A 20343-nucleotide genomic window follows, 5' to 3' on the forward strand; every position below is an offset into this window, starting at 1 on the left:
CCTGTTTCCATGATGTATCTCTAAACTAAAAGCCAAAGATCTACCAGTTAAGACCAGTTCATCTATATTTTAACATTCATACTTTTAACAAGGAATAGGTGATGTTTTGGATCGAGACCCGAAGAAGGGTCTGAAGAAGGGTCTCGATCTAAAACATCACCTAATCTTTTTCTCCAGAGATGCTGCCTGACCCGCTGAGTTGCTCTAGTATTTTGTGTCTGTCAATGGTTCTTGACTGTCACATGATATAAATTGGTCAATGAAAGAATGTAAGATACGGTGAAATTCTTTTGCATACAGATCATGTAAGATTATTGCCATACATAAGTACAATCCCTGATCGTGTACAGAGTGTATAGAAACAGCCCACTGAGTCCTTATGCAAAAGTCCTTCTTCAGACCCTTCTTCAGGTCTTGACCCAAAACGTCACCTTTTCCTTTTCTCCAGACCCGCTGAGTTACTCCAGCTTTTTGTGTCTGCCTTTGGTTTAAACCAGCATCTGCAGTTCCTCCTGACTATTGAACCATTTTTCCACTGGGGGGTGCAGTGGTCACTCTTGTCTCCTAGATTCATGAACAAATCAGTGGTTAGTTGCATGAACACTCCAATATCCGGAGGCCAGACTATTTCATCTCCACTCCGCTCAATGAGGCATGCGAACAGTTTGTGTACAATTCCAAGACTTGTGCTTCAGCAGCCCTCTTTGAAAGACTTTTCCACTCTCTGACCAGCGTACAGAAGAAACTTCTGACCATCACCTTAATCATGACACACCGCAGCTCTTGTGCTGAAACACTGAATTCAACCTGATCAGCTGATCCAGTTTGGACAAAGAGCTGACCATTTCTGATGGAAGGTCATCCGTCTCCAACACCAACTCATGGGCAGAGCCCCCAACTCTTCCTCCACCACATTGATGACTGCACCCATGCAGAACTGCACAGTGGCAGAGTTCCTGCCCTACAATGCCTGAGACCCGGGTTCCATCCTGACTACGGGTGGTGTCTGTACAAAGTTTGTACACTGTCTCTAATGATCACCTGGCTCTTCACGGGTGCTCCGATTTCCTCCCACACTCCAAAGACGTACAGCTTTGTAGGTTAATTGGCTTTGGTAAAGATTGTAAATGATCCCTAGTGTGTAGGATAGTGCTAGTGTACGGGGTAATTGCTGGCCGGCGTGGACTTGATGGACTAAGGGGCCTGTTTCCGCACTATATCTCTAAATTAAACTTGATGATTTTATCAACTCTATCACTAACACCCTGTCCTCAAATTAACTATCTCTCCCCTTTCTTGACCTCTCTGTCTCCATCACAGGGAATAGACTATCGACTGACATCTACTCCAAAAGCACGACTCCCACAGCTATCTTGACTACATCTTCTCTCACCCTACCTTTTGCAAGGACACAATCCCCTACTCCCAATTTCTCTGTCTTTGCCACAAATGGCACCATTTTGTACAACTTAAGTCCAAAGTTTAAAAAAATGTTAGCATCTTAACTTGGCCCTAAACGGCAGTGGTACTGGGTTGGAGTTGCAGGGGCCAACTTGGCCAGGCGATGTTGTCCACTGTCCACCGCTGCTCCATGCCTCTGCAGGCCGCGCCCGAACTGTGAGCTCGGCCTCTTGGAATGATGCCTGATCTAGTTGAACCTCAGGCTGCTGCAGGGCCTCCAGCGGCCCACTCTACCACCATCTTGATTCAGGCATGCCGACCCACAAACCCAGGGTGCGAACTCATGTGCGTGAGGTGGAACAAATGCATTCGAAGACCTGTTGGCCATTGCTGAGGAGAGGCCATGGCTTGGAACAAAGGAAGACACCTTACAAGTAGTATAAGAAGACAACTGCAGATGCTGGTACAAATCGAAGGTATTTATTCACAAAATGCTGGAGTAACTCAGCAGGTCAGGCAGCATCTCGGGAGAGAAGGAATGGGTGACGTTTCGGGTCGAGACCCTTCTTCAGACTGATGTCAGGGGGGCGGGACAAAGGAAGGATATAGGTGGAGACAGGAAGATAGAGGGAGATCTGAGAAGGAGGAGGGGAAGAGAGGGACAGAGGAACTATCTAAAGTTGGAGAAGTCGATGTTCATACCACTGGGCTGCAAACTGCCCAGGCGAAATATGAGGTGCTGTTCCTCCAATTTCCGGTGGGCCTCACTATGGCACTGGAGGAGGCCCATGACAGAAAGGTCAGACTGGGAATGGGAGGGGGAGTTGAAGTGCTCGGCCACCGACTGATTGATACAAGGACTGGTATTGTCACCACATTGCTAGAGGAACTGCTTAGTTTTAGTTTAAAGATACAGTGCAGAAACAGGCCCTTCGGTCCCCCGAGTCTGCGCCAACCAGCGATCTCCACACATTAACACTATCCTGCACACACTTGGGACAATTTACAATTATACCAAGTCAATCCACCCACAATCCTGTACATCTTTAGAGTGTGGGAAGGAGCCGGAGATCCCGGAGAAAACCCACTCAAATCACAGGGAGAACATACGAACTCTGTACAGACAGCACCCGTATTCAGGATCAAATCCGGGTCTCTGGCTCTGTGAGGCAGCAACTCTACTGCTGCGCCACCGTGCCACCATTTCGTTTATTATTACCACATGTACCAATGGGGTAGAGGTGAATTGGACAGTATCCTAACTTTAGCAAGTCAGGCAGCATCTTTGGAAAGAAATAGAAGGTCGACATAGGGCAGGACCGTGGCATAGCGGTAAAGTTGCTGCCTCACAGCGATCCCGACTACAGGTGCTGTCTCTGCGAAGTTTGTACGTTGTCCCTGTGACCGCGTGCTCTGGTTTTCTCCTGCACTCCAAAGACGAGCAGGTTTGTAGATTAATTGACTTCTGTACATTGTATATTGACCCTAATGTGTAGGATAGTGCTCGTGTATGGGCTGATCTGTGGTCTGCACGTACTCAGTGGGCCGAGGGGCCCGTTTCCACGCTGTAAGTAAAGTCTATAGTAATGAAATTTTGGGTCGAGGCCCTTCATCTCGATTGGACATCGTCTTTTCATTTCCCTCCACAGATGTTGCTTGACTTGTTGAGTTCCTCCAGCTGCTCTCCTTTTTGTTACTACATATTCCAGCGACTGCAGTCTCTTAGTTTAAGAAGGTATTTATTCACAAAATGCTGGAGTAACTCAGCAGGTCAGGCAGCATCTCAGGAGAGAAAGAATGGGCGACGTTTCGGGTCGAGACCCTTCTTCAGACTGAGTTTAGTTTATTACTAGACCAAGTGGACCCGTTGGGCCCAAACCTCTCCTGCATTGGTGCGGCACCCTCTCCTTCCCCCTTCCCCCCTCTCTGCCCCCTCCCTCCTCCCCTCCCCATTCCCATTCCCCCTCCTTCTATCCCTCTTTCCCCCCTCATTCCATCCCCCTCAACCCCCCTTATCCTCCCTCCTTAGGAGATAGATTTAAACTTTAAAATGTGAATAAATTAAAAATTATAACACCGATTTCAATGAAACTTCTTCCATTAGCATCAAAGGGACGACGGTGAGTAAGGTGGGCCTAAAATTGTCGTGCTATCATGTACCGTTTTGGCTGTAGTTCAGGAACAAACAAACAAACGAGAGTTTTAGTATATAGATTGTCATGTGTACTGAGGCACAGTGAAAAGATTTTGTTTGCCTGCTATCCAGTCAAAGAAAAGACCATATATGATTACAATCAAGCCGTCCAGGGTGTACAGATAATAGACAAAGGGTACAATATTTAGTGCAAGATATATTAAAGTCAAATGCAGTCCAATTAGTTTGGATGTCTCCAACGAGGTCGATGGGAGTATAAGAAAATAACTGCAGATGCTGGTACAAATCGATTTATTCACAAAATGCTGGAGTAACTCAGCAGGTCAGAGAAGGAATGGGTGATGATTAGGGTCGAGACTGAAGAACGATCTCGACCCGAAACGTCAGCCATTCCTTCTCTCCCGAGATGCTGCCTGACTTGCTGAATAAATCGAGGTCGATGGGAGGTCAGAGCCGCTCTCTACCTGGTGATAGGATGGTTCAGTTGCCTGATAACAACTGGATCCCTGAATCTTGAGGTGTGCATTTTCACACTTCTGTACTTCTCCCATAGGAGAGGGGAGAAGAGGGAGTGATCGGTGTGAGGCTGGTCCTTGATTATCCTGCTGGCTTTGTCGAGGCAGCGTGAAGTGTGGATGGAGCAAAGATACTAGAGTAACAAGATGGACCACTCCGTTGAAATCGCCTCCACTGAAGTGTAGTACGCAAAGGAGCCATTTTAGTAGGCAAACCCCGCCGTTAGCTCTGCCTCTTGCAGTGTAATCAGTGTTGTGGGGGAACAGTATGTGATTATACCGTTAAAATGCAGAATATATCTCAATGTACAGAACTCACAGATTTTTGTTATTTTTCTTTTTAAATGTCTCTGCAAGTTTCTGCCTACTAAAATGGCACAATGACATACTACGGTTTTTAGGGTCGAGTGGTCCATCTTGCTCCTCTAGTATCTTTGGGATGGAGTCAATGGATGGGGGGTTGCTTCGTGTGATGGTCTGGGCTGTGTCGTGGGAATGGTGTGTGGTTCTACCCGCAGCACATTGGAGAGCGACATAACCGAGACCTTCGGTGGAGTGGGAAATATATATCCGGCCATTCTCTCAAGTAATATAAAATAAAACCAGAGAAAAATGCCACAAAGTGTCGGAGGAACTCAGCGGGTCAGGCAACATCTCTGGAGAACATGGATGGTCGAGACCCTTCTTCAGACTTGTTTCTAGCCAATCTGACCCAATGTTAGTACAAGGAGATGAAAAGACCCAGGCATATCACACATGCAGATTTGATTCACTGCTTGACACACACACACTCTGAGAATAATCGAACGCAACTACAAACACTTAAGACTTAAAAAGGCCCTCTCCCCGAGATCTATTTAAAATCAGGACGCAAGCAACTGCAGACGCAGGTTTACAAAATAAAAACATAATTCCTGGGTAACGCAGTGGTCCAGGCAGCATCTGTGGAAGGAAATAGACCGACCACGTTTCGGATCGAGACCCTTCTTCAGACTGATTGTAGTTGTGGGGGAGAAAGCTTTATTTAAAATCCATTGTTTCAGTTCAGTTACAAAACTCCTTGAATATAATCCAAAACACAATGTGCCGGAGGAACTCAGCTGATCAGGCAGCATTTGTGGAGGGGGATAGATGGGCGATGTTTCAGATCGCGTCCCTTTCAGTTTGGAGATACAACATAGAAACCGTCCCTTCGGCCCACTTAGTCACGCTGACTATCGATCACCCGTTCACACAAGATCTCTGTTAGAACTACTTTCATATCCACTTCCTACACACTAGGGGCCAATTAAATTACAAGCCCGTACATCTTTAGGACGTGGGAGGAAACGTGATCACAGGGTGAACATGCAAACTGAGCACAGGCAGCACCCGGGACTCTGGTGCTGTGGGGCAGTAGCTCCACCAACGGTGTCACTTCAGACTAGTCGTCCATCTCGTTTCATTGTCGCCCTGCTTAGTGTCACTGTTTGTATCCACTCGTTATCACCTTGTCATTGTGGGCTCCACCTTTCTTTGAACTTCTTTGCTGGCCTTGATCTGTTCTTTTGCATATCTTTCATTCATTGTTTCTTTAAACCTTTTCATACCTCTAGTTTCCCTCTCCCCGACACTCAGTCTGAAGAAGGGTCTCGACCCAAAACGTCACCTTTTCCTTCTCTCCGTAGATGCTTCCTGACTCGTTGAGTTACTCCAGCACTGAGCTACTCCAGTGTACAAACTCATGAGAGGAATAAGTCAGGTAGACGCACAGAGTCTCTTGCCCAGAGTAGGGGAATCAAGAACCAGAGGACATAAGATGAGGTGGAGGGGAGGGGGAGGGGGGAGATAGGACAGAGGATGGTGGGTGAATGGAACGACCTGCCGGAGGAGGTAGTTGAGGCAAGGACTATGGCAACGTTTATGAAACATTTAGACGGGTAGATGGATGGGATAGGTTTAGAGGGATATGAGCCAAACATAGGCAGGTGGGACTAGTATAGACGGGACATGTTGGTCAGCATAGGCAAGGTGGGCCGAAGGGCCTGTTTCCACGCTGTATGACTCTACGGCCCACTTTGTTCCTATCTTCAGTGTAAACCAGTATCTGCAGTTCATTCCTGTACATTTTGTTTGCAGTCAGTCCCCCTTGTTTACAATGCTTGAGCGCAGCAGTGGCGCTGGGCGGATTATGGGGAGTTGATGGGGCGCTGAAGCTTGGGAGATCCCCAAGGCCGATGGCTGGGAGAAGAGGAAGGGTTTCTGAATCCGGAGCAACGGGGGATGGCGCCTTGAAGCAGTTGTGGGGCTTAAAGCAGCGCCCAGGCCTGCCCCTGACGCCTTGTCCATGTTCCTTGGGAAACCGGATCGCGCGTGTAAGATGATCGCCACTGTTCCTTACTTTATTTAACATCGGCTCACTCAGCAACTTTCTCCTCCACCCCCCCCCCCCCCCCGGCCCACCGCACCCAGCCTGTCCCTAAAGAGGACAGACGTTGCAAAAAAAATCTTTTTCCCTTTAGTATTTGAAGCCATGAGGACCAAACAGCCCTTGGTATAAAGTCAGCTGCGAAACTGCTCTATTTCCCAGACGGAGGCACTGGGACGGAATGGATCAAAGCTGTGGGGTGTTTTGCAAACCTTGAGGTCGTTGCAGAGAACACAGAGAGCCCTCCGGGCAAATTAAAGGTGATTAAGAAGTGACTTTGCCCTCCCCCCTCCCCCCTCCCCCCTCCCCCCTCCCCCCTCCCTCCTCCCCCGGGGGTCAAGAAATATCCAGATGAGCTGCAGATCACTAAACTGTCACTGGGAGATGATGGGAAGCGAGCGCTTAATTACCACCCCGGGATGCAGATCACTTTACACCCAATTAGTGTAAGAAAATAACTGCAGATGCTGGTACAAATCGAAGGTGTTTATTCACAAAATGCTGGAGTAACTCAGCAGGTCAGGCAGCATCTCAGGAGAGAAGGAATGGGTGACGTTTCGGGTCGAGACCCTTCTTCAGACGTGATCGACGAGGGAAGGTCGTCTGAAGAAGAGTCTCGACCCGAAACGTCACCCATTCCTTCTCTCCCCTGATGCTGCCTGACCTGCTGAGTTACTCCAGCATTTTGTGAATAAATACTTTACACTCAATGCACACTTTAGAGAGGCTGGATTGAGTGTACGAATATCTACCTGTGTTTGAAAGCTGGCCGTTTCAAACATATTAATGTAGCGGGTCTATGTTGTATTTAGTCGGTATTTAGTCCGATATTGTACCGACCCGGTGTAAGACGAGCGGCGCTTCTATATATAACGGCGCGCCTCGCCTTAAAAGGGGCGCTATCTGGACGGGCATTCCTACACCCAGTCTTATTTTTGTTTTTCTCAGCCGGAGACCATCGCGGCCGAGACGACGGATCCATCTCGCGACCTGCATCTTTCCACTTTCTCTCCCCCCTCCCTCCTCCACATATTGCGGTGAGTCTCACTTTGCGCTTTGGCGATCGGCGAGGGGAGGTCGGCGACATCGCGGGCGACTCGAAGTGGGGGAAGAGCAAGGTTTGGTACAAACTTCCGCACCTTTCGCCTTCCTCCGTCCAGCAGGTACTGGGAGTCTCGACAGCCCCCGCGACAAGCCGCCGCGTCTTTCATGGACATTAATGGGCGTAAAGAACGAGCTGCCGCGGGAGGTAGTTGAGGCACAACGTTCAAGAGACATTTGGACCGGTACATGGATAGGACAGCTTTAGAGGGATATGGGCCAAACGCAGGCAGGTGGGACTGCTGTAGATGGGACATGTCGGTCAGTGTGAGCAAGTTGGGCCGAGGGGCCTGTTTCCACACGGCATGACTCTTTGACTCTGTATCCGAGCCTGTTGCAGTTGGCATCGATTAGTTAGTTATCTGACCCTACCACCCTGTTTAATGTGTTGCCATGTTAGCGGCTTGATTTATTGATACATTGCTCTGTTAGAAATGTATTTTGACCTGTTGCAACATCCCTTGCATACGACAAACACTTAACTTTGATGTTGGCAACGTGTAACGAGTTCTCCCAGTGGATCTAATCAAGTAGCTGCTCCGAATTCCGAGTGCTTGTCGCGGTTGGCTAAAAATAATATTTGAAGGCGCTCCATCTCGTCTTGCCTCTTGCCCATGAGCGGAGAAACAGCGGCACCGGGGAGGGAGGGAGGGAGGTAGGTAAGCCAGAGTCCCAAGTACCGTAGTCGCCAAAACGAAACCCGGGGCAAAGTAGGGCAACTGAGATTGGCTGACGGCGCCACACAAGAGGTGGTGAGGGTGTGGAACCGCGAGAAACAGGGAACTGATCGGTGGAAGATAGACACAAAAAGCTGGAGTATCTCTGGAAAGAAGGAATAAGTGACGTTTCGGGTCGAGACCCTTCTTCAGACTGTAGAAGACATTCCTACCCGAAACGTCACCTATTCTTTTTCTCCAGAGATGCTGCCTGACCCGCTGAGTTACTCCAGCACTTTGTGTCTATCTGCGGGCATTCAGTGACAATGTAGCCACCCCGATGTTGTCGCGATTACCCGGAGAGGGTTTGGACGGGGACGTGGTTGGGAAAAGACTACTCCAATCGATAGAAATCGAGAGTTGTTGATAAGGAACGGGAGAAGACGCAAAGTGCTGGAGTAACTCAGCGGGTCAGGCAGCATCTCAGGAGAAAAATATTGGTGGGTGACGTTTCGGGTCGAGACGCTTGCTACCCCAGATAGGAAACTTCATCCATCCATTTCCTCCTGAGATGCTGCCTGACCCGATGAGTTTCTGCAACACTTTGTGTCTTAGAGTCATATAGCGTGCAAACAGGCCCTTCAGCCCAACTTACCCACACCAACATGCCCATCTACACTAGTCCCATCTGCTTGCGCTTGGCCCTTATCCTTCTAAAACCTGTCATATCCATGTACCTGTCTAATTGCTTCTTAAACTTTGCGATAGTCCCCGCCTCGACTACCCCCTCCGCCAGATCGCCGTCTTTGTAAAACAACATCTGCAGTTTCTTGTTTGGACAAGCAAAACGGGGGCTTTTGGTCGGGAGGGAGGTGGAGTCGGTAGTCCCACGCAAGGTGGGGAGGGGGGACCATGTGTCGATCTATACGGCAATTGAACGCTCTTGACGACTCTTGAGATGAAGAGGCTTTCAATGTGTTGTCTGAAGAAGCGTCACCACCCGAAACGTCACAAATTCCTTCTCTCCAGAGATGCTGCCTGACCCGCTGAGTTACTCCAGCATTTTGTGTCTATCTTCTGTTGTTATAGAGTTAAAGGATGTTTTTGGCGGAGATCCCTGAGCAGGGATTACGTTGTTCCTCTTAGTGTTTGGTATTTGGGAGCGGCAGAAGTGGGAGAGGGCGGGAGTTGAACTATGGTTCTGGGTCTCCAATCATTCACACCAGTTGGTGTTGATATCTGTGTTTATTTCGGGCTGAGGCGCTCCAAGTCTCCTCGCTGTGTATAATATTATGTAAAAACAACCCCACCCGAGAGAAACCCCTTCCTCAGTTCACCCCTTCCTGTTTGGAAAACGTTCACATTGTTTCCGTTTCATCCCAACAACCACTAGGTTATTAAACACTACAACCTCCCAATACGCTCTGATCTACATAGACCTGGGAGACAGACACAAAGTGCTGGAGTAACTCAGCGGGTCAGGCAGCATCTCTGGAGAAAATGGAATAGGTGACGTTTTGGGTCGGGACCCTTCTTCAGACTTTGCCCACCCGAAACGTCACCTATCCATTTTCTCCAGAGATGTTGCCTGACCTGCTGAGTTCCAGCATTTTACGTGTATCTTTGGTATTAACCAGCATCTGCAGTTCCTTTTTTACTGTAGACTTGGAGGGCATTGTTTTTTTGTCTTTGCAATATTATTGTTATACATACGCTATAACAAATATAACAATTAATAACAATTAAAAAATTAAAAACCTATTATATATATAAAACAATAATAGTGCAAAGACGAAAATAATTTCCCCCAAGTCTATTTATATAACAATTATTAACAATTTAAAATAAACTATTGTGTTTAAAAACTAATATATAAAACAAATAGTTTAAAAAAATTGTTAATTGTTAACAATTGTTTTAAAATGTTAATAATTATTTTAAATATATATATACCTATTGTTTTAGGTTTAGGTTTATATATAGTTTATATGTTGTTTATATATATATATATATATATATATATATATATATATACATATATATGCATAAAACAATAGTATTAAAAAAATTGTTAATTGTTAATAATTGTTTTAAATTAGCCAATAATTATTTTAAATATACATTTGCCTATTGTTTTAAGTTTAGGTTTATGTATAGCACACACACACACACACACACACACACACACACACACACACACACACACACACACACACACACACACACACACACACACACACACACACACACACACACACACACACATATATATCTAAACAATAGTCTTATAAAAATTGTTATGTTAAAAACTGTGCAATAATATATATAAATTATATAAACCTAAACCGGTAGGACTCTCATGAAGATTGGTTGTATTTTGGACTGAGGGGTGTCACTGCTTGTACTTGAATTGTGGCGGAGCTCTAGCTGAGTGTGTGGACATGAAGTCATGGTCTTTGTACATCTGGAAGAGATGTTTGGGTCAGTGGTGTGATCAGTGGGTGTGGATGAGATGTACCTGCACACATCTACATGGGCCATTACACTGAGCTAACAAAACAGTTGAAGACTGGCCTGTTGTTTTGGGGCATTGGTCCTGATGAGTAGTCCCATGAGCCATCAATTTGCTCGGGAGATAACGATTGTTCTTCCTGCCTTGGCCATTATAGTCATGGAGTTGTAATCGTATTGTACCATTGTGTCCGTGCCAACCTTCATACTTCTCTGCATTTGTCCCTTTCACCCATATTTGGCCCATAACCTTCTCAATCCTTGCCTCGTGGCCATCCAAGGTTATCTCCCGACCTAGAGTGGAGCAGGATGAGACGTGTTCTGGCTTCTGTATCCCAAATGGTGTCAATAGCCTTAAGAAAGAGGTTGGCCCAGAAATATCCTTGCAGCCCGACTTCTTCAGAAATCACACGTCCTCCAATGATATACTGTACAACTAGAAAGCAACAAAAGGCAACTTCCTAGAATGGGCGTCACCATGGCACAGTGGGAGAGTTACTGCCTCACAGTGCCAGAGATCTGCGTTCGATACTGACTACGGGTACTGTCTCTACGGAGCTTGTACGTTCTTCCCGTGGCCACATAGGTTTTCTCCTGGAGCTTCGGTTTTCTCTCACACTCCAAAGACGTCCAAGTTTGTAGATTAATTGGATTCTGTAAATTGTAAATTGTCTCTCGTGTGTAGGATAGTGCTAGTATATGGATGTGATCAGAAGGGCCTGTTTCCATGCTGCATCTCAAAGTCCAAAGCCATTTTGAAACCACTCTAATACCGCCTTCCTACCTCCGAGTAATTTTCCATTTTCTTGGTGCTTATTTTTGAGTTTCTTTGAGACATTCATCAGGGACTTTGGCCCACCGAGTCCGCGCCGACTAGCGATCCCCGCACACTAACACTCGGGATAATTTACAATTGTACCAAAGCCAATTAATCTACAAACCTGCACGTCTTTGGAATGTGGGAGGAAAACCAGAGTTCCCGGAGAAAACCCATGGGGTCACAGGGAGAAAGTACAAACTCCGTGCAGACAACACCCGTAGTCAGAATCAAACCTGGGTCTTTGGCGCTGTGAGGCAGCAACTCTACCGCTGCGCCACCTGGATGGATGATGGGCGATGCACAGGCTCTGGGCGGCACGGTAGCGCAGCGGTAGAGTTGCTGCTTTACAGCGAATGCAGCGCCGGAGACTCAGGTTCGATTCTGACTACGGGTGCTGTACTGTAAGGAGTTTGTATGTTCTCCCCATGACCTGCGTGGGTTTTCTCCGAGATCTTCGATTTCCTCCCACACTCCAAAGACGTACAGGTTTGTAGGTTAATTGACTGGGTAAATGTAAAAATTGTCCCTAGTGTGCGTAGGATAGTGTTAATGTGCGGGGATCGCTGGGCGGCGCGGACTTGGTGGGCCGAAAAGGCCTGTTTCCGCGCTGTATCTGAAATATGAAATATGAAATATGTATCATGACTGGTAGAGGAGGGAATCCTTAGACGGATACGCCCAGACCCATTGCTCCAGCACTTTGTGTATATCTACACCGTCTCTCTGCAGACATAAACAGCGCAGCCCCTATGTGCAAATATGAAATAAGGGAAGGTAGCCATAGAGCGATGGAGCTGTCTAGCATTGGAAACAGACCCCACTGCCTAACTTGTGCAGGAAGGAACTGCAGATGCTGGTTTAAACCAAGGATAGACACAAAAAGCTGGAGTAACTCCAGTCAGAAGGGTCTCGACCAAATTGTCACTCATTCCTTCTCTCCAGAGATGCTGCCTGTCCCGTTGAGTTACTCCAGCATTTTGTGTCTATCTTCTGCCCAACTTGCTGACCAAGTCGCCTAACTAAGCCAGTTCCACTTGACTTTGCCTGCCCCATGACTTGTTAGCATGCAACAAAAGCTTTTTCACTGTACGTTGGTACACGTGACAATGAACTCAACTAAGCTAAAGTAAACCGAACCAAACTAAACTCCAAACCTTTTCTATCCTTGTACCAGTTTTTAAATGACACCTGGACAAAAGCCTTTCACTGTACTTTGGTACGCGTGACAATAAACTACCTAACGAAATAAGAAGTGTGCAGGAAGGAACTGCAGATGCTGGTTTATACCAAAGATAGACACAAAATGCTGGAGTGGTTCAGGCGGCATCTCAGGAGAAAAGGAATAGGAGACGTTTTGTGTGGAGACCCTTCTTCAGACTGTTTAAAAGACACTTGGGCAGGTACATGAATAGGAAAGGTTTAGAGCGATGTGGGATAAACATGGGCAAATGGGCGTAGCTTAGATGGGACATCTAGATAGACACGGACAAGTTGGGCCGAATGGCCTTTTCCCATGCTGTGTGACTATTATTAGTCTAGATTGACTAATTTGGCGGTTGCTTGAATTGCAACTTGTGTGTGGCTGAGATGGGATTTGGAAACGAGGTGTGATTGGATTAATCTGCACAATCCCTGACACCTGGGCCTCTTGTCCACAAGGACTCGCCCTGGGGTTAAAATGGTTTGTTTGGGAGTAGTTGGGGACAGTTGCGTTTGCGCAGAGTGGAAGAGAAAGAGGAGACACTGGGAAGCGAGGTGCTGTCGTGCGGGAAAAACAAAACTACCAACGTTGTTTGGTGTCTAAAATGGAGGTGTCTTCAATGTAACCCCGTCTAAGAAAAAACACAGAGGTATTAAATGAGGAGAGCTGCCTGGGAGTGGGAGGGGGGAGAGAAAAGGGGGAGAGGGGAGAAAGGGGGAAGGGATGAGGGAGGAGGGAGTGGGGGGGGGGGGTAGAAGGCGGTGGGAGTTGTCTTCCACCTGCGTTAGGAAGTTGAGGAGAGGGCCGCTACTGTACGCGTCCACCACTGCCATCACTGGCTGCTCCTGTTCTCCCACCTACCTTCCACCCCACCGTAAAATACAGATACACAAAGTGCTGGAGTAACTCCGCGTGTCAGACAGCATCTGTGGGGAATGTGAACAGGTGGCGTTTCGGGACTGTTCAGTCCACAGAAGAGGAGTCATCGAATCTTGCAGCGTGGAAAGAGGCCCTTCGGCCCACACCGACCAACATGTCCCATCTACACTTGTCACACCTGGCTGCGTTTGGTCCATGTCCCTCCAAACCTGAACTATCCATGTACCTGTGTTGCTTAAACGTTGAGATAGGCCCTGCCTCAACTACCTCAGCTTGTTCCATACACCCATCTTGTTCCATACTGGCAGCTTGTTCCATACACCCATCACCTTTTGTGAGAAAAAGTTACCCCTCTGATTCCTATTAAATCTTTTCCCCCTCACATTAAAGCTATGTCCACTGGTCCTCCATTTGTCTTCTCTGGCAAGAGAATCTGTGCATCTACCCGATCTGTTCCTCTCGTGATTTTATACACCTCAATAAGATCACCCCTCATCCTCCTGCACTCCAAGGAATAGAGTCCCAGCCTACTCAACCTCTCCCTACAGTTCAAACCCTCTAGACCTGGCAAGGGTCCCGACCTGAAACGTCAACTATTCATGTTCTGCAGAGAAGCTGCCTGTCTTGCTAACTTCCTAAAGCATTTTTCTTGGTCTTGCCCTAGAATCGGCCTTCCATTTTGATCGGTCTCTTTCGCACACAAACAATTAAATCTATTTTAATTTCTTATTCCCCCAGCTCTGATGAAAGACCATCAACCCCAAACAAAACGTTGTTTCTCTCTCAGCAGATGTTATCTGATTCGCTGAATGTTAGCCACGGTTTCTTGTTTTTATGCAAAGATCACGACAAATTAATTTTCATGTTGTGTTGTCACCCACAATGTTTTTTTATATAAAAGCGGGGGAAATTATTGCAACTGAGTTGCCTGAAGATGGGTCCCGACCCAAGATGTCACCAATCCATGTCCTCCAGAGATGCTGTGTTGCTCCAGGAACCCGCTGAGTTGCCCCAGCACTTTTTGTTTTGCTCACGGTTCCACATTTGCAGTTGCTTGTTTCTGGAAAATTGTTGATTCTGAATTATTAACTGAAAGAAAGGTTTTTTTGTTGCAAATATTGCCCTCTATTTTTAAAGCTGGTATTTTTAAAGTGGAGATTGACAGGTTCTTGATTAGTCAGGGTGTCAGGGGTTATGGGGAGAAGGCAAGAGAATGGGGTTGAGCTATTCAGGAAAGGTAGAATTTTGCACATATTAATCATATGCATTGTGTATAGTAAAATAAACTAAAGGGGAACTCATCTAAAATCTTCATGTGCTTTGTTTTTTTCTAATATTTTCTTCTATTTTTATTTCCTTGTTTCCCAGGAAAAAGATGAGAAATGATTGAATTGCATTTGCTCTCTTGACAGCTTATGAGTTAAAAGAGTTTTGTTTATACCTATTGTAACTGGAATGTTACAAGCTTAATATTTCACCCTGAGTTGCTTCTCTTGCTAGGCTTTATTTCATCAGTGCTGTTTTCTTTCTACTTATGGTTCATCCTCTCCTTTTCCTTGCAGGTTTCAATAAATTGTCATAAAAATTCCTGGAAGGTTATCAAGGTTGCATTGAATCCTAGAGTTTCTCTTTAATTATACCTAGGCATTTGCTGGTTGTATTGGGTTCCTGTGAAACCCCAAAACACAAAGTGATGGAGTAACTCAGCGGGCTAGGCAACATCTCTGGAGGGCATGGTTTTCACTCAGAGAATAGTGAATCTGTGGAATTCTCTGCCTCAAAAGGCAGTAGAGGCCAATTCTCGGGATGCTTTCAAGAGAGAGCTAGATAGAGCTCTTAATGATAACGGAGTCAGGGGTATGAGGTGAAGGCAGGAACGGGGTACCGATTGTGGATGATCAGCCATGATCACATTGAATGGCGTTGCTGGCTCGAAGGGCTGAATGGCCTACTCCTGCACCTATTGTCTATTGTCTATTGACATGGATTGGTGATGTTTTGGGGTGGGGACCAGTCACTATCAACATGAAACAAGTGGTGAAAAAATCAAACGTCAAAGTATAACCAATGCTTGTCGCAGAATTGTTCTATCTCTAGATTTTGTCAATACTAACCTAACTGAAATATTTTCTGACATTATTTTTTTTCTAGATTTGGTTGAAGACACTTGGACACCATGGCAACAACAATCTTGCCATTTTACCAAAAGAAGCATAAACATTATGGCTTCGATTACCGCAGCTCGGATACCCAAAAACTTGTCAAGCGCTACACCACTAAAAGCAGCTCAACCAAAAGGTGAGAGGCCGCAGACAGTTCACCTTTGTTTTTAGAGAAACAGGCCCTTCGGCACGCCGACCAGCGATCCCCATACACCAACACTATCCTACACATTGTGGACAATTTGAAATCTTTACCAAAGCCAATTAACCTACAAACCCATTCCAGACATGCTGCCTGTCCCACTGAGTTACTCCAGCATTTTGTGTTGACCTACAAACCTGTACGTCTTTGGAATATGGGAGGTAACCGGAGCACCCAGAGAAAATCCACGCAGTCACAGAGAAAATGTTCAAACTCCATACAGACAGCACCCGTAGTCAGGATTGAACCCGGGTCTCCGGCACTTTGTAAGGCAGCAACTCTACCACTGTGTTACTATCCTGCGTTCACCTCTTAGATAGGCGGGGTCATGGAACGGCAGTCAATTAGTTCCACAGCAGGATGCAGTGAAGATTTAAGAGGATGTTGCCAGGACTCGAAGGCCTAACCTATAGGGAGAGTTTGGGTAGGCTAGGACTTTATTCCTTGGAGCGCAGGAGCATGAGGGGTGATCATATGGAGGTAGATAAAATCATGAGGGGAACAGATAGGTGATTGCACAGCCTTTTACCCAGTATAGGAGAATCAAGATTCAGAGAACATGTTTAATGTGAGCGGGGAATAATTTAACAGGAGCTTGAAGGGCAACTTTTTTATATGGAGAGTGGTGGGTGTATGGAACAAGCTGCCAGAGGAGATAGTTGAGGCAGGTACTATAACAGCATTTAAAAGGCACTGGTGTTGGTACAAAGATATGAAAGGTTTAGAGGGATATAGGCCAAATATGGACAAATGGGACTATTGTAGATGGGGCATATTGGTCAGCATTGATGAGTTGGGCTGAAGGGCCTGTTTCTGTGCTGAATGACTGAGTCCAGTAGCTAATGAATAGATGATCACACAGAGTTAATTTCTGCAAATTATTTATAGATCTGCAGAAATTAGATGCATGGAAAATGGCCCTTCGGCTCAACTTGCCCATCTGGACCCAGATACCCCATCTACACTAGTCCCACCTGTCCAAACATCTTATAAATGTTGTTATGGTACCTGCCTCAACTACCTCCATTCCAGAGACTGTGTAAAATGTTGCCCCTCAGGTTCCTATTAAATCTTTCCTCTCTCACTTAAACCTATGCTCCCTGGTTCTTGATTTCCCCACTGTGGGTAAAAGACTGTGCATTCACCCTATCTATTCCCCTCGTGATTTTGCACACCTCTACAAGATCCTCCTGCATTTCAAGGAAAATAAGTCCCGGCCTGCCCAAACTCCCCCTATGTCTCAAGCCGACAAGTCCTGATAATGCCCTCGTAAATCTTCTCTGCACTCTTTCCAGTTTAACAACATCCTCTCCTCGTCCTGAAGGAAGTTGATGATGAGTTGGCGTCTCGGAGTTTGAAATAGTATTTCCTTGAGTCGCGTTGGCCCAATAAAACTAAAATAAGGCTCGTAAGGATATTCTTAATACTAGAATTCCTTTCTGAGTTTAGGACGGTGAGTTTTAATGAAGTGCAGAGGCAAACACACTGGGCATGGTGTCGTAAAGAAGTGCAAATGGACCGACTCAATGCTTTCCGCTGTTAACTCACTGGAATAATGTTCCTTCTAGAGACGAGTTATTTCTAATAGAGCAAAGACAAAAACAATAACAATGCCCCCAAGTCTATGTCGTTCAGAACCTATTTGGAGGTGGTAGTGTTTAATAGCCTGATGGTTGCAGGGACGAAGCTGCTCCTGGATGTTATAGATAACAGGCTCCTATATCTTTGCGATGGCAGGAGTGAAATGAGAGCATGGCCAGGGTGGTGAGTCTCTGACGATGCTGGCTGCCTTTTTGAGGCAGCGACTCCTGTAGATTCCTTCGATAAGTCAAGGTACAAAAGTGATGTCCAAGCTGGCAGTTGAAGGTGCACAGGAACCATAAAGGAAGAGGCCTGAGCACTAGCAAAGTGGATAACTAATTAGTTCCACATTTGATGACTCCTCTCATTAACTAAATAACAAAGGTGAGAGGTGTACACCGGGCCTGAAGGACTAGCTGGTGGGTGTTATTTAGGATATCACGGGGATTCCAATGTTTTTAGTAAAGTTCTCTTTCAGTCTCTGAGCTGGTGTGTGTTAGTGAATGGCTCCGGGGAAATTTGAGTTGGTGGAAAAAGCCAATCGTGTTAAAAATTGCTACTGAACAGGCCCAAAAAGTGAATTCTGAGAATGTGGGGTCAACAAAAAGTAGCAGCATTTGAAGGGTGGCACTGTGGTGCATCGGTAGAGCTGCTGCCTCACAGCACCAGATACCCAGCTTCAATGCTGACTACGGGTGCTGTCTGTACGGAGTTTGTACGTTCTCCCTGTCACCGCCTGGGTTGTCACCAACTGTTCCAGATTCCTCCCACATTCCAAAGAGGTGCAGGTTTGTAGGTTTATTGGCTTCTGTAAATTGTCCCTAGTGTGTAGGATAGTGCTAGCGTACAGTGTGATCGCTGGTCAGTGTGAACTCGGTGGGTCAAGGGGCCTGTTTACAGGTTGTCCCTCAAGTCTAAAGAAGTAAAATCAGAGAATGCGATATCAACATAAAGTTGCCGAGTGTGTCGGTCCATGCCAAAGTGCAGAGCACAGGGGACAAGAGCGGCCAGAGGTGAAAACTAAGACACGACTAGTATCGTTCTGGGATCAGCGTTAGTCACAATTTATGCAAACCTTGGAATCCAAGGTACAAGTTCTGAATTTGTGGGATGTTATTGAAGATTGGAAAGGGTGAGGAAATATTCAGCATTGAGGAATACTGCAGACAATTAAACTGCCAAGGAGAGCAAACATTGTGGTTTAGTTTAATATGGAGATGCAGCATTTAAATGGGCCCTTCTGCAGGTGATTGGTGATTATCATTGAAGGGTATTTCTGGTGGTGATGTTTCCCTGATGGAAGAGTGCATTTTGTCCCTTAAGTCAACATACTGTTGAAATGCAAGTGTACCTGACCCACATCAGGTCTCCTCTCATTCCACTTCCCCACACCATTCCCAGAAAGATGTGCAACTCTAAAATGGACTCCTCTAACGGGTGATTTGTTAAAACTGATACACATCAGGAGATCAGCTTTGCCAAATTTATACAAAATTATACAGAATCTCTTCCCTTATTTGGAGGGGCGTCTCTCTCCACCACACCCTGCCCCCCCCATATCCAGCAGCGGAAGGACCCTAGACTGTGGTCCTCCCCCACAGGGCCTTGGCGTTGGCTGCACCAAGCTTCAGTGCGTCCCTCAGCACGTACTCCTGCAGTCCCTGACGGACAGCCCAATCCGCTGGGAGGTCAACAAAGCTCGGGCAGACATAGAAACATAGAAACATAGAAAATAGGTGCAGGAGTAGGCCATTCGGCCCTTCGAGCCTGCACCGCCATTCAATATGATCATGGCTGATCATCCAGCTCAGTAACCCGTACCTGCCTTCTCTCCATACCCCCTGATCCCTTTAGCCACAAGGGCCACATCTAACTCCCTCTTAAATATAGCCAATGAAATGGCCTCAACTACCTTCTGTGGCAGAGAATTCCACAGACTCACCACTCTCTGTGTGAAGAAATGTTTTCTCATCTCGGTCCTAAAAGACTTCCCCCTTATCCTTAAGCTGTGACCCCTGTTTCTGGACTTCCCCAACATCGGGAACAATCTTCCCGCATCTAGCCTCTCCAACCCCTTAAGAATTTTATATGTTTCAATAAGATCCCCCCTCAGTCTTCTAAATTCCAGCGAGTATAAGCCTAGTCTATCCAGTCTTTCTTCATATGAAAGTCCTGCCATCCCAGGGATCAATCTGGTGAACCTTCTCTGTACTCCCTCTAAGGCTAGAATGTCTTTCCTCAGATTAGGAGACCAAAACTGTACACAATACTCCAGGTGCGGTCTCACCAAGGCCTTGTTCAACTGCAGCAGAACTGCAGCAGAAAGAGCATCTTTCAGTGAGTTGATGACCTTCCAGCAGCACTCGATGTCAGTCTCTGAATGCGTCCCTGGGAACAGTCCGTAGATCAGAGTCCTCTGTGACGGAGCTGCTCTGAATAAATCGTGACAGGGACCCCTGCAAACCTCTCCAGACTCTCTTGGCAAATCCATGCTATCCAGTCAGAGGAAAAACTATACATGATTACAATCGAGGTGTCCGTATTGTGCACTTACAGGATAAAGGGAGTAACATTTAGTGCAAGGTGAAGTAAATGAAAGATAGTCCAAGGGACTGCACTGAGGTGGATGACAGGTTAGGACTGATCTCCAGTTGGTGATCGCATGGCTTGGTTCCTGGGAAGAAACTGTCCCTGAATCTGGAGGTGTGTGTTTTCACACTTCTGTACGTCCTGCCTGATGGGAGAAGAGGGA

At 46.4% G+C, this 20343-nt stretch overlaps 1 protein-coding gene across 1 annotated transcript in view; it reads left to right on the forward strand.

Annotated features, from left to right (window-relative positions):
* The first annotated feature begins 7525 nt into the window (after positions 1-7525).
* The window catches only part of LOC144593398 (myomesin-2-like), a 114419-nt gene continuing 101601 nt past the window's right edge, over positions 7526-20343 (forward strand). Inside the window, 2 exon segments of the mRNA XM_078398902.1 lie at positions 7526-7641; positions 15798-15944. Of these exon segments, the coding sequence (XP_078255028.1) occupies positions 15823-15944 (122 nt within the window). The 5' untranslated portion in view covers positions 7526-7641; positions 15798-15822.

This window comes from Rhinoraja longicauda, chromosome 5 (assembly GCF_053455715.1).
Source record: "Rhinoraja longicauda isolate Sanriku21f chromosome 5, sRhiLon1.1, whole genome shotgun sequence".
Lineage (NCBI taxonomy): Eukaryota > Metazoa > Chordata > Chondrichthyes > Rajiformes > Arhynchobatidae > Rhinoraja > Rhinoraja longicauda.